Genomic DNA, 14,621 nt, shown 5'->3' with positions numbered 1-14,621 from the left:
ACTGTGCTGCTGGGTTTCCAGGGGTCCAATCAATGTCCACGGGACTGCCATTGGTAGAAGACTGTAGGACATGCCAGGTACACATAGGTGTGAAGTGATAGGCTGGCATGCCAGCAAGGGCTCACAGCTCAGTGTCTCAACCCTTCACATGTGGTATATATGTACGTCACATGTTGGTATGGAGTAGGCTTAAGGGCTGAGCCCACTCCATACATGGTGGGTGCCAGTTGCTGTTATTGTAACAGCCAGGGGTCTACTGGAGTATCCTCATAAAAGATGATTAACCCCTTCCCGTAAATGGTTATGACCAAATAGCAGTGATTTCCTGGGATAGTACGGGCGGTGGTGCCCCTGCCATCTGCAGCAGGAGTCGCTTGTTATACACAGGTGAGCTCCTGTTCTGGGAACAGAGCCATCTCCGATTCCAGTACTTCACTGCCGCAGTCAATGGTACCAATGGGTCACGATTTTAACCGGAGGCACGAATAATGGTCTCTTACAATACGTCATCCTCTCCTTCCCAGGAAAAAATAAATAAAAATAAATTTTTTTAAACTTGTTTTTCTTGTGGGAAAACATTAAAATAGTATAAATTGGGTAATGCTGCAGCTTGTTAAAACCTTAGTGTGGAAGGAAGGGGGGAGACAATTCAGTGCAGATGAGAAATTGTGAAACTTATGGCGCTCTGAAAATAATCTTGTGTTTTGGTAGTCTCCATATTCAATTACACTATTAATTGTATAAAAGTAATAAAATAAAGAAAACGGTAATTCAATATTGCCATAATCCTGCTCACCCACAGAATAAATATAACACTTTATTAGCGCATTATAGTAAATAGGGTAAATTTTAAAACTAAAAAAAGTCAGAATTGCTGTTTTGTCTACATTCTGCCTATAAAGAATATATGTGAAGTTATATGCACGGCAAAATTATGCCACTGACAAAAGCAACTCATCCGCGAAAAAAACAAGCTCATATGGTTTTCTTCAATGGTGCATGATAGATTATGTACACACACATACAGTACAGACCAAAAGTTTGGACACACCTCATTTAAAGATTTTTCTGTATTTTCATGACTATGAAAACTGTACATTCACACTGAAGGCATCAAAATTGAATAATTAACACATGTGGAATTAAATACTTAACAAAAAAGTGTAAAACAACTAAAAATATGTCTTATATTCTAGGTTCTTCAAAGTAGCCACCTTTTGCTTTGATGACTGCTTTGCACACTCTTGGCATTCTCTTAATGAGCTTCAAGATGTAGTCACCGGGAATGGTTTTCACTTCACAGGTGTACCCTGTCAGGTTTAATAAGTGGGATTTCTTGCCTTATAAATGGGGTTGGGACCATCAGTTGTGTTGTGCAGAAGTCTTGTGGATACACAGCTGATAGTCCTACTGAATAGACAGAATTTGTATTATGGCAAGAAAAAAGCAGCTAAGTAAAGAAAAACGAGTGGCCATCATTACTTTAAGAATGAAGTTCAGTCAGTCCCAAAAATTGGGCAAACTTTGAAAGTGTCCCCAAGTACAGTGGCAAAAACCATCAAGCGCTACAAAGAAACTGGCTCACATGAGGACCGCCCCAGAAAAGGAAGACCAAGAATCACCTCTGCTTCTGAGGATAAGTTTATCCAAGTCACCAGCCTCAGAAATCGCAGGTTAACAGCAGCTCAGATTAGAGACCAGGTCAATGCCACACAGAGTTCTAGCAGCAGGCACATCTCTACAACAACAGTTAAGAGGAGACTTTGTGCAGCAGGCCTTCATGGTAAAATAGTTGCTAGGAAACCACTGCTAAGGACAGGCAACAAGCAGAAGAGACTTGTTTGAGCTAAAGAACACAAGGAATGGACATTAGACCAGTGGAAATCTGTGCTTTGGTCTGATGAGTCCAAATTTGAGATCTTTGGTTCCAACCACCGTGTCTTTGCGCGACGCAGAAAAGGTGAACGGATAGACTCTACATGTCTGGTTCCCACCGTGAAGCATGGAGGTGGAGGTGTGATGGTGTGGGAGTGCTTTGCTGGTGACACTGTTGGAGATTGATTCAAAATTAAAGGCATAATGAACCAGCATGGCTACCACAGCATCTTGCAGCGGCATGCTATTCCATCCGGTTTGCGTTTAGTTGGACCATCTTTTATTTTTCAACAGGACAATGACCGCAAACACACCTCCAGGCTGTGTAAGGGCTATTTGACCGAGAAGGAGAGTGATGGGGTGCTACGCCAGATGACCTGGCCTCCACAGTCACCAGACCTGAACCAAATCGAGATGGTTTGGGGTGAGCTGGACCGCAGAGTGAAGGCAAAAGGGCCAACAAGTGCTAAGCATCTTTGGGAACTCCTTCAAGATTGTTGGAAGACCATTCCCGGTGACTACCTCTTGAAGCTCATCAAGAGAATGCCAAGAGTGTGCAAAGCAGTCATCAAAGCACAAGGTGGCTACTTTGAAGAACCTAGAATATAAGACATATTTTAAGTTGTTTCACACTTTTTTGTTAAGTATATAATTCCACATGTGTTAACTCATAGTTTTGATACCTTTAGTGTGAATGTACAATTTTCATAGTCATGAAAATACAGAAAAATCTTTAAATGAGAAGGTGTCCAAAGTTTTCGTCTGTACTGTATATGCATGCATACATTACACACATATATCAGATTGTGAGTGGTGTTATAAAAAAAACCATCAATCGTTCTGCAAAGGAAAAAAAAAATCAAGCTTATATATTGATGGAAAATAATTAATGGCCGGAGGTTGATGATGAGTAAGGCTGAAGTTGGGTTGTATAGCGCCACATATCTTCTGAAGTGGTTGAACAATTCATCACTTGGATTTATTAAAATGGACGTGCCTTATTTCTTCTCTGTGACTTGGACATCCCTCTGGCATGCTGAAATCCTTTTTGGAGCAAATTCATTAATTTTCCTTACTAGGCTAGGCCATACAGACAACAGACTTGTTTGAATACTTTTCATTGAATTGTCATTTCTGGAATAACGAGCCAATGCCTCCTTGGCAAATCCATTTCACCTCACTGTTTTCTATTAAACCTTTCCCTTTCTATATTACAGGAGCAGGAGACAGCTTTACAATAAACTTTGTTTGCAATGATGATTTATATCCAGGTCGTCTTTTATTTAACAGAGAAGAGATTAATTCTGAGACACATCTGTACCACACGTTTTTTGATTTTGAAACGGCCATGGCATGTTCCCCTGCCCCAGTTGACTGCCAAGTTACAGGTTAGAGGACAGACCTCTTTTTAGTTTTTCATATCTTACAATAGCTGATCTGTCACCAGATGTAACAGTACAAGCATGATATACTATTAAATAGATGTCTTGTAGCTGATAAGGCTGGTGTACTTACACTGAATATCGATAATTAGAATCGCCATAGAATCCTAAAATTAAAATGAGCAGCCAATATTAAACTGCTTATTTTAATATTACGTACAAAAACTTTAATAAAGGATCATACAGCCAACATTGACTTTCAAACTATGTACACTAGGTCTTAGACAGTTGTTTTTATATAAATTGAGAGATCTGGAGACAGATCTGCTTTAAAGGGTTTTTCCAAGCACAGAGATTATTGAAGTGTTATAAAGACTAGCAGAAGAAGCTTCATAATTTTCTTGCTGTCACATGTATGCATGTGATCTCCAGGGACTTACTTCCTGCTACTGCCCTTTCAAAGCACAACGTAAAGATATTCTGCCTGTGCTTTGAGCTGTTTAGTCAGCAGGTCTGCGGTGTGCTCTGAATGTCATGGGGTGTGTGGCTTGTGATGCTTTTTGAAGGTTTACAGTAACTGGGGATGTGTACAGGGAAGGAGAGCTGGAAGAGCACGGAGGCATTGCAGGCTCCATAAGTCATCAATTAGTAACTTTGGTCAAAGGGGATGCTGCTGGGTATTCCACAGTTGTACATTGTATTATAATGAATATACTTTGATTCATTGCCCTCCTGCAGTACACCGATACACTGGTGCTAGTGTTTGCACAGGTATCCTTACTGACTGCAGGAGAGTATCATATTAAGTGTAGTGGGAGGAATATTAGAACGGAGAAACTGTGTGGTCACAGATTGATCCATCATGAGACTGTATAGGAGTCTCAGGATGGTGCACAGAGTAATTGGAGTGTGTGACCTGCCGGACTGGTATAGCAATATCTCTGGGGAAATGTAGACTAGAGATACAGAGGGAGAGCTGGCAGGATATTTAGGATGTAAACGCAAACAAATCATAAGGACTGCTCCAAGGGGCTGAAGGGGAGTTAAGAATAAAAGAAATAAAATAACCAGGATTTTGGGACTGAATTCTTCGGAGAATACAGGGACGGTCAAATTGTTTATTTCTCCTTTTCTCATTTTTTATTTTTTTTTTTAATATAAATTTAGATGCTGATGGTAATGAGTATGATCTAAGTGACCTTAGTCGAGATGTTGAACCATGGGTTGCAGTTGATACATCTGATCAAGCAAGTAAAAGAACATTTTATCTCAACATCTGCAAGCCTCTGCCATATATTCAAGGATGCTCAGGCAAGTTTACTAGGTTTGCTCTTTGCCTTAACTCTGTGGAGTCATTAGAAATTGAGAGAGTGGCATTGTGTTACGTAGGGAAATAGTTTGGAGGTTTGGACAGAACCATTAACATTTAATGTGGCTAAATTTATTATCATTTTTAAATTCTTATGTGTATTCTCTCTTATAGCTGCATCCCAACAAGGCCCAATAGTCCTATTATGCTTATATAGCAGCCCCCCACTATAAACCAGAGCAGAGTTCCCCCCTTAAAGCAGTAGTGCTCATTCTTACTTGTGCTGTCCAAGGATTACAAGGCGTCTATTCACCTGAATGTCACAAGTGTCCACTACAGATGAAATGTTTGGGAGTCAGTAGCTTTGTGGCCCAGCTTGCCAAACCTCCAGGAATCTGATTTGATAGAGGTTGAAGATGAGATAATCTCTTTAACATATAGGGCACATTTCTTCAAAAAGTTTTTCGTTGCCAGAATTTTGGCATTAAATACTTTGAAATGTCAAGATTAATTACACATCTCGTAGTTGTACAAAATTTTTGTGACTTTTGCCTCTTTTATGCCCCTCACAGCAAGTTCCTCTAACTTTTAGAAGCGTGAATTGAACTGGGGTGTTACCAAGCGCCTAAACATTCCTGATAATTTACGCCACTAAAGTGGTGTAAGTTTCACTTGATTTGTATTCCAATTCCCACGTGGAGTAACCTATCTGGCGGGAGTGCACGGTTATAATATGCGCTAAGTTCATTAAGATGCTCTTGCTAACTGCAGCACACAGTTTACCAAGACTGGCATACAAAACATCAATCTTGATGAATGCACCATATTTAAAGAGTAAACGCAGCTTTAATTTTTATTTCATAAATCAATAGCACACATTAACACAAGAAACTTTGTAATATATCTTATCAGAGAAATTTGCTTCTTTCTCTGGTAGAATTGATCAGTCATCAGCAAAATTCTCGATTCTGAGGTAAAATCTGTATTCGGTGAATACAGATTTTCCCATTACTGAGAGAGGAGATGGCGGCTTTCACTGGTGAGATTCTATGTAGACGGGAGGGAGAAGGAGCTAAAGACAGGTCCTCCTCTTCCCATATAGCATTGTATCAGTAGCAGCTATCACCTCCTCTCTCAGTAATGGGGAGAGTCTGTCTTCACTGAATGCAGATTTTACCTCAGAATTGAGATTTTTGCCAATGACTTTCATTCTGGCAGAGAAAGAATCACAATTCTCTTAGGCTGCCGTCACACTATCAGTATTTGGTCAGTATTTTACATCAGTATTTGTAAGCCAAAACCAGGAGTGGGTGATAAATCCAGAAGTGGTGCATATGTTTCTATTATACTTTTCCTCTATTTGTTTCACTCCTGGTTGTGGCTTACAAATACTGATGTTAAATACGGACCCAATACTGCTAGTGTGACGGCAGCCTTAGAAGATATCTTACAAAGTTACTTATATTCACCTGTACTATTGATTTTATTAAATAAAAATTAAACCGATGGCTACACTTTAAAGGAGTCTTGACAAAAGCATATTTCATAGCATTTCATGGGGTCTGTGATGCTGCCAATTTCTTTCCATTCTAATGTTAAATTCATATTATTGCTTCTGCACCATTTTTGTAAAAAAAAAAAAAAAATTATTTGTGTTTTTTACTTTACATGTTCTTCCTTTTTGGTGCAAAAAGTCAATGAATACCACAAGACAAAAATAGAAAAGTAAATTTAAAAAAACTGACCGTCACATCCAAATATAGACTAAGTGTGAATACGTGCTGAACCTAGAGTCACCAACTCATATACAGTCAAATAAATAAGGCAGCACACTGTGGCGCTAAAACATGCAAACATGAAAACTGAACTGCATTACTGCACTAGAAATATGAAAAAATGAGAGCATTTAGCGCATAAATTGGCCAATTCATGTGTACCTGGTAGCCACATTAGGGCATCTCTCGTATACCAGGTCCTAGACTTTCCTTTCCTCGCTGATAATAAACGTCTTCATCTGAATGGGTACCTGTGAAACCTATTCTTAGACTAAATTTCTCTCTCTCTGTGGAGGGGTAATGGACCTGCTGTGATTAAAACACCTGTGGCTAAGAGGCGGAGTGCTCAGTCAGAAGGCTAATGAATATAAATTTAAAAAAAACTGGCCGTCACATCCAAACATAGACAAAGTGTGAACAGGTGCTGAACCTAGAGTCGCCAACTCGTATACAGCCAAATAAATAAGGCAGCACACTGCGGCGCCAAAACATGCAAACATGAAAACTGAACTGCTTTACTGCACTAGAAATATGAAAAAATGATGCAGTTCAGTTTTCATGTTTCATGTTTGCATGTTTTAGTGCAACAGTGTGCTGCCTTAAAAATAGAAAAGTGACTTAAAAAAAACAAACGGCAAATGATTAATCTGGCTCATATGTAACTCTCTATCATTGTATGTGTATTACAGGGGGAGTAGTAGGATCTTGCATGAAGACTTCAGACAATAAAAACCTAAATCTTGGCTACATCCAGATGAGTCCCCAGGCGTCCGATGATGGATCCCTCACCATAGTTTATCTGAGTGGGGACAAATGTTCGGAGAATAAACATTACTCTACAAGGATTATCTTCCATTGTGATCACAATGTAGTATGTATCCACATTTCTCTTCTTTTGTTCAATAATTTGTCAGAATTTTTTTTGGGGGATAATGGGAGATCAATGTTTTATTTTCTTTGATATTGATGTGATCTATAAAACTGACCCTCTAATTAACCCTTTCAGTGAACACCGTAAAAAAAAAATAAATAAAAAAAAATAAACAAGGCAAAAAAAATGCGTTTTCATTATACTGCCGAACAAAAAGTTTGAATAAAATGTGATCAAAAAGACGAATGTGAATAAAAATTATATAGCTGAAAATGTAATCCTGTCCCGTAAAAAACAAGCCACCATACAGCTCAATCAGTGGAAAAATAAGTTATAGCTCTCAGAATAAACCTATGCAAAAATATTTATTTTATAAAATAGTTTTTAATGTGTAAAAGCACCAAAACATAAAAAAAACTATGTAAATGTGTTATCATTGTAATCAAATTAACCTGAACAGTAAAGCTGCCTTATCAATTTTAGCACACAGTGAACAAAATAAACCACCACCCCACCCCCACCTCAAAAAATAAAAAAAAATAAACAAAAACAATTCCTGAATTGCAGGAATTGAATTTCTGCCTACCAGAAATTGGAATAGAAAGTGATCAAAAAATGTCATGTGCCTGTAATTGTACCAATAAAAAAAAAAACTCGTCCCACAAACAACAATCCCTCACGTGGCTGTTGGCAGAGATATGGAAAAATTATAGCTCTCAAAATATGGCGATGCAAAAACTAGCTTTGCAAAAAAAGAAAAAAAAAAAGTCGTCTTAGAGTGTGTGTGAAAGCAGCCAAACAAAAACTATATAAATCTGGTATGGCTGTAATCGCACCTACCCGAAGAATAAAGTCATACCCAGGGGCTGGCTGGTACTTTTTAGCCTGGGGGGCTTACTAAAGAGGTATGTGAGCAGAACCAAGCTTACTACAGAGATAAGCAAGCAGAACCGAGCTTTTGCTTACTAAGTCTACTACATAGAGAGGGCGACAAAACCAAGCTTACTGCATACATACAGGAACAGAACCAAGCTTATCGCATACATATGGTACCAGAATCTAGATTACTACATTGATACAGTACCAGAACCAAGGTTACTGCTTACATATTGTACTATTGTACCATAACTGAGCTTATTCACAAACATTGCATACAACTCCAGAACACTGACATGTAAACACGCAGTATGCTAGGGTCATAAAAACTCGGAAACGACGAAAGAACAGAGGATGATACAAAGGCCAGAATTAGATATAAAAATAAACAAGCTTTATTAGAAAATTTCTTTCTCTTTTTCTTTAAAACCACAAGTGAAACAGTGGATGAAACCACAGTGCATATATACAACAAGAGAAAATCACGGGATGGGTAAACCGCGGCTACTCCATACTTAATACTTAGTATCACTTAATATATATGCAAAATTACATATGCATATGTCCTCAGAGTATACGTCATACTGTTAACCCCAACAATAAAAATATAAATAAATATCCCTGCCTATAGCTAGGACTATAATGGTAGTGCAGGCCGATCAATAAGAAATAATATAACATACCCGGATGTAAATGCAAAAGATCGCCTGCCGCAGTCACAAGGGGGCACAGTAGGAAGCCAGCGGTCACCACGTCACCCCGACGCGCGTTTCGGCAGAGCCTTCGTCAGGGGCGTGGTTAAAGTGAAATGTGTGCAACTTAAAAAGAGGGCCCGGACCAATGACGAAAAACCGGAAGTGATGAAACGTTGTCTTGGTATCAAGCTACGCTGGAGATGCCGCTAATTGATAATAATAATAGTAATCACACCCAGTGTATGGGATTAAATAGTGAACAATAGTGGCAGTATCCAGAGAGCATCCGAAATACGAAGTGAGCAGCTCCAATAGCGGCGCATGAGCACTCGGAACCCTACCCCGCCCACCGGCGTCCGCGTCAAGGGGAGGCGGAGCCACAGCGCGATTACACAGCGGGACCGCATCACCTGGGAGACGCCGAGAGCGTCAAAACGGAGTTGCTAAGAGAAGAGAGGATCTGTAACAAGAGGGAATGGTCCACATGGGTTAAAGGCAGAAGACCGGTCCTGGAGAAGGAGAACAGAGTAGTGTCGCTTGCTCTTGGTGGTTAGTAGGTCATTGGTGACTTTAGGTAGGGCAGTTTCAGTTGAGTGATGTGTCTGGAAGCCAGGCAATAAAGAAAGGCAATATGATCAATTGTAAGTACACAGGGCCAAATGATATGACTACAATATATTAAGAAGATAAAAACTTTGATGGGCGTGCTTCTTTAATACCTAGTTGATGATCTAGAAAATATTAATTTAGTTTAAAAACAAAAATCTATTTAGATCAAGTGAAATAATATACACTGTATTTTTCGGACCATAATTTGCACTGGACTGTAAGACGCACTCAGGTTTTAGAGGTGGAAAATAGGGAAGAAAGTATTTGAAGCAAAAAACATGGTAAAATATTTAATAACATAAATAACAACATGCTATCATATGTGGTGTTATTATATGTAATAGTACAGGGTGGGCCATTTATATGGATACACCTAAATAAAATGGGAATGGTTGGTGATATCAACTTCCTGTTTGTGGCTCATTAGTATATGGGAGGGGAAAAACTTTTCTAGATGGGTGGTGATCATGGCGGACATTTTGAAGTTGGCCATTTTGGATCCAACTTTATTTTTTTCAATTGGAAGAGGGCCATGTGACACATCAAACTTATTGAGAAATTCACAAGAAAAACAATGGTGTGCTTGATTTTAAAGTAACTTTAATCTTTCATGAGTTATTTACCAGCTTATGACCACTTACAAAATGTGTTCAAAGTGCTGCCCATTGTGTTGGATTGTCAATGCAACCCTCTTCTCCCACTCTTGACACACTGATGCAACACTGCAAAAGAAATGCTAGCAAAGGATTCCAGTATCCGTTTTCAGATGCTGCACATCTCGTATCTCCACATGGTGTGGTATATGGGGTACAAAGATAGTGGGGCCATTCTTCATCAATGGAAACCTCAATGCCACTGGATATTGGAAATTGCTAAATTATGTGTCCCCCTCTTTATGCACTGAAGATGGCACGTTCCCTGAGTTTTTCCAGCAAGAAGGTGCACCACCACATCATGGGTGTCAGGTCCGAGCATTCCTACATGAACAGTTTCCTAGAAGGTGGATTGGTCATCGTGGGCCAGTTGAATGGCCACCAAGGTCTCCCGATCTGACCCCCTTAGACTTTTATCTTTGTGGTCATCTGAAGGCAATGGTCTATGTTGTGAAGATACGAGAAGTGCAGAATCTGAAACCATGGATACCGGAAGCCTGTGCTAGCATTTCTTCTTCGGTTTTGCTATCAGTGTGTCAAGAGTGGGAGAAGAGGGTTGCATTGACAATCCAACACCAATTGGGCAGCACTTTGAACACATTTTATAAGTGGTCATAAACTTGTAAATACCTCATGAAAGAATAATTTACATTAAAACCAAGCACACAATTGTTTTTCTTGTGAAATTCTCAATAGGTTTGATGTGTCACATGACCCTCCTCCCATTGAAAAAAAATAAAGTTGGATCCAAAATGGCCGACTTCAAAATGGCCGCCATGGTCACCACCCATCTTCAAAATGTTTTTCCCTCTCATATTCTAATGTGCCACTAACATGAAGTTGATATCACCAACCATTCCCATTTTATTTAGGTTTATCAATATAAATGGCCCAAATGTTATTATGTTGGAAGCTCAGGGTAGAAGATGGTGCTGCGGGACCAGTCTTTTGTCTGTAAAGTACTATATGAAGACACTAGAGGGTGAGTATAAGAATGGGGGCACAGGACTTATATTTAAAGCACCACCTCTGAAAATTAACACTGGAGTACTGCTTTAAGATCCCATGGAAGAACTATAACTCCCAGCATGTCCTGCAGATCCTATGGCATGCTGGGAGTTATATTTCACCACAGGAGTGGCAGAGTGCTTTTTTATGTGTTGTAATTACTAACCTTTTAATTAATTCTTACTTGTACAGGCAGTGCAGTTCCCGCAGCCAGCTAGCCACGCTGCGGTGAGGTAAAGAAGAGCTGGAGCATCCCATGACCGCACCGAGCCCTCCCTCTTCTTGCCTCACCTCAGGTCCTATAAGAGGAAGCTGCATTGTTTCTAGAGCGGTGTCTGCAGGACCTGTGATGGCATCATGAAGAGAGAGGGCTCTGTGCTGTCATGTGGTTCTCCAGCCCGCCCTCTTCATGACCTTATCACAGGCCCTATAGGGGAACACTCAGCATCAGCACAGCCGGGGCTGTGCTGTCAGGTATGCGGCAATCTCACCTGTGGCACCCTGCTCCTGTAGCCTCCTTCTCCACCGGACACATATCTCCCCTGCGGCTGCAGGAATCCAGCACTGGGGAAACCATGTGGGTTCGCTGTTTTAAGTGAAGGACTATTCATTTGCTGCTCCCCCCCACTGCTTGGGGCTGACAGGAGGGCGGGGAAGCCGCTAATGAATATTCACTTCCCCCTCTCCACATGTTACATTTGGACCATAAGACGTACCCCACACTTTCCTCCCAAATTTGGAGGGGGAAAAATGCGTCTTTTGGTCCGATAAATACGCTAATATCCCCAAGGGGCATATGTGAATAACACGTAGCAGAAATGAGGGTCAGTAAAGTTCACTTCAATTTCTCAAATGAGCATGGAAAAAATGTATCAAATCTGAAAATGGTCACATAAAATGCAAGCTGCTAAGTGGAGAAAAGATTCAGTTTTCTTTGATTAAGATACCGTATATTCCAAAGCTTCATAAACTCGCTCTTACTATTGACGTTCATCCAAAGTTTGAAAGTATAGATCCCTTTTAGACCATGCATTTTTTGTGAAAATGTTTCTGTGGACCGGAGAGCGACTAAAGCTGCTCTGACATGTCCGCAGGAGGTTATAAACCAAGAGACGCCCCTGAGCCAACTGGCATTCATATATTGTCTACAATTGTTATGTACAGCAATGGGAATGGTTTTCACGGTTACATATTATGTTTTGCTTTTTACTAAGACTGTAGTTTTCTATTTTTAACAGCCAAAAACTAAATTTCTTCTTTCTGGGTAATTTTAGAGATTTCATAAGAAAAATCTGTGCCAGACATTGAGATTGAAAAAGGGTTGACCCCTTTAAATATATTGCATGCTTCTACCTTCCCGGCAACTCATTTTATTTTGATTTATGGGCAATAGCTTCAACGTTTTAAAACTGGAAACTCAACGATCATTCCCAATTATTATTTTTGGTAACTTTTTTTTGTTTTAGCATTATTATATCTGCGACCACCAATTTGGTTTCCTGGTGCCTTATGCCCTTGATGTATTATTCTTCACTAGACATAATGCAATGTGTGAGATTAGGCTGGAGTGCTTCTTTAATACTTGGCAGACACTGCTATTGTACACTCTGCAGCAATCGCACTTTGGACTTTTTGAAATAAATTGCTTTGATGCAGGTTTCTTTGCAGCAAAGTTATGTGATACTTATAAAATGTGATAATTCCAGCCCCGTGTAGAATAAAACCTTATAGTCTGCTCGGACACCAGTGTAATTTTAGCTACCGTATGTTTGTGTCAGGTTTCCACATTATTGCTTGTGAGTGACGTGTGATAGAAGCAGCCCAGTATAAAGCTTCTTTTATTTTGCACAGTGGATTCCAGCATTTAAGAAGCGGTCATCTATGTGATTCTGCTACATTCTACTTGTTTTACCATTACTTTATTTTTTTAACAGGGGTCTCCATTATTTCAAGAGCAAGATGGCTGTGAATATATCTTCGTATGGAGAACTTCTGAGGCTTGTCCTGTTGTTACAGCAAAAGGTAGGAACTAACTTTTTTTCTCCATTTTTTTTTTTTTTTTTTTAACACCTTAACCCCCGAAGCTTTTCTGTTTTGTGTTTTTGTTTTTCACTCCCCTTCTTCCTGAGCCATAACTTTTTTATTTTTCCTTCAATATGGCCATGTGAGGGCTTGTTTTTTGCAGGACGAGTTGTACTTTTGAACAACACCATTGGTTTTAGCTTGTCTTGTACTAGAAATCGGGAAAAAAAATTCCAAATGCGGTGAAGCTGCAAAAAGTGCAATCCCACTCTTGGTTTTTGTTTGGCTTTTTTGCTAGGTTCTCTAAATGCTAAGACTGACCTGTCATTATGATTCTCCAGGTCATTACGAGTTCATTGACACCAAATATGTCTAGGTTCTTTATTTTTATCTAAGTGGTGAAAGAAAATTCCAAAAAATGCGCCATTTTCCGATACCCGTAGCGTCTCCATTTTTTGTGATCTCTGGTTGAGTGAGGGCTTATTTTTTGCGTGCCGAGCTGATGTTTTTAATGATGCCATTTTGGTGCAGATACAATTTTTTTGATCGCCCATTAGTGCATTTTCATGCAATGTCTCGGCGACCAAAAGAACGTATTGCTGGCGTTTTGACTTTTTTTCTTGCTACGCCGTTTAGCGATCAGGTTAATTCTTTTTTTTTTTATTGATAGACCGGGCGATTCTGAACGCGACGATACCAAATATGTGTATGTTTGATTTTATTTTTGTTTTATTTTGATTGGGGCGAAAGGGAGGTGATTTGAACTTTTTATATTTTTGTAATTTTTTTTTATACAGTATTTTAAAATTTTTTTTTTTTTTTTTTTTTACTTTTGGCATGCTTCAATACTGTCCATAGGAGACTAGAAGCTGCCATAGCTCGATCGGCCCTGCTACATAGAGGCGATGTTCAGATCGCCTCTATGTAGCAGATATACTGACTTTTTAGAGCGCTGACCACTGGGCGGCACTGACAACCATAGAGGTCTCCAGGAGACCTCAGGTTGTCATGCCAACACACCGGTGACCCACGATCACATGAAAAGGTTCACCGGTGTATGTATTTCCTGCCCAATGGCCAGAAGCGCGATTTAAATGCCGCTGTCAGTTTGACAGCTGCATTTAACTGGTTAATAGCCGCTGGTGGATTGCGATTCCACCCATAGCTATTGCGGGCACATGTCAGCTGTTCAAAACAGCTGACATGTCCCCGGAAAGATGTGGGCTCACCGCCGGAGCCTACATCAAAGGGAGGGAGTCCGACATTGGCGTACCATTACGCCCTATGTCTGTAAGGGGTTAATGCAGTTCCAGGATGCAAATGTTAAGTGTTGTCCACTACTGTGATAATGATGAGCTGTAGTTCTTAGCAGTGGCCACTTTCTCACCTTACCAATGGCCCTGTAGGTTTAGATTTTTTTTCACTTAATGCAGTTTTTTAAATGAAGGTTTTTATTATGAGTTTACTTGTGTTACCTTTCTCTAATATTTAAATTTATTTGGTGATCTGAAACATTTAACTGTGACAAACATGCAAAAGATTAGGA

The 14,621-nt window shown here is 39.8% G+C and overlaps 1 protein-coding gene across 1 annotated transcript in view; it reads left to right on the top strand.

Moving 5' to 3' along the window:
* Window positions 1-14,621, top strand: part of IGF2R (insulin like growth factor 2 receptor) — a 249,543-nt gene that overhangs the window by 154,927 nt on the left and 79,995 nt on the right. Inside the window, exons 23-26 of the mRNA XM_069769196.1 lie at window positions 3,093-3,263; window positions 4,425-4,568; window positions 7,031-7,212; window positions 12,988-13,075. Of these exons, the coding sequence (XP_069625297.1) occupies window positions 3,093-3,263; window positions 4,425-4,568; window positions 7,031-7,212; window positions 12,988-13,075 (585 nt within the window). The remainder of the gene's footprint in view (window positions 1-3,092; window positions 3,264-4,424; window positions 4,569-7,030; window positions 7,213-12,987; window positions 13,076-14,621) is intronic.

Source organism: Ranitomeya imitator, chromosome 5 (genome assembly GCF_032444005.1).
Source record: "Ranitomeya imitator isolate aRanImi1 chromosome 5, aRanImi1.pri, whole genome shotgun sequence".
NCBI classification, from domain to species: domain Eukaryota; kingdom Metazoa; phylum Chordata; class Amphibia; order Anura; family Dendrobatidae; genus Ranitomeya; species Ranitomeya imitator.
The sequence above is the reverse complement of the archived record's forward strand: the minus strand, read 5'-3'. Positions and strand labels throughout refer to the sequence as shown.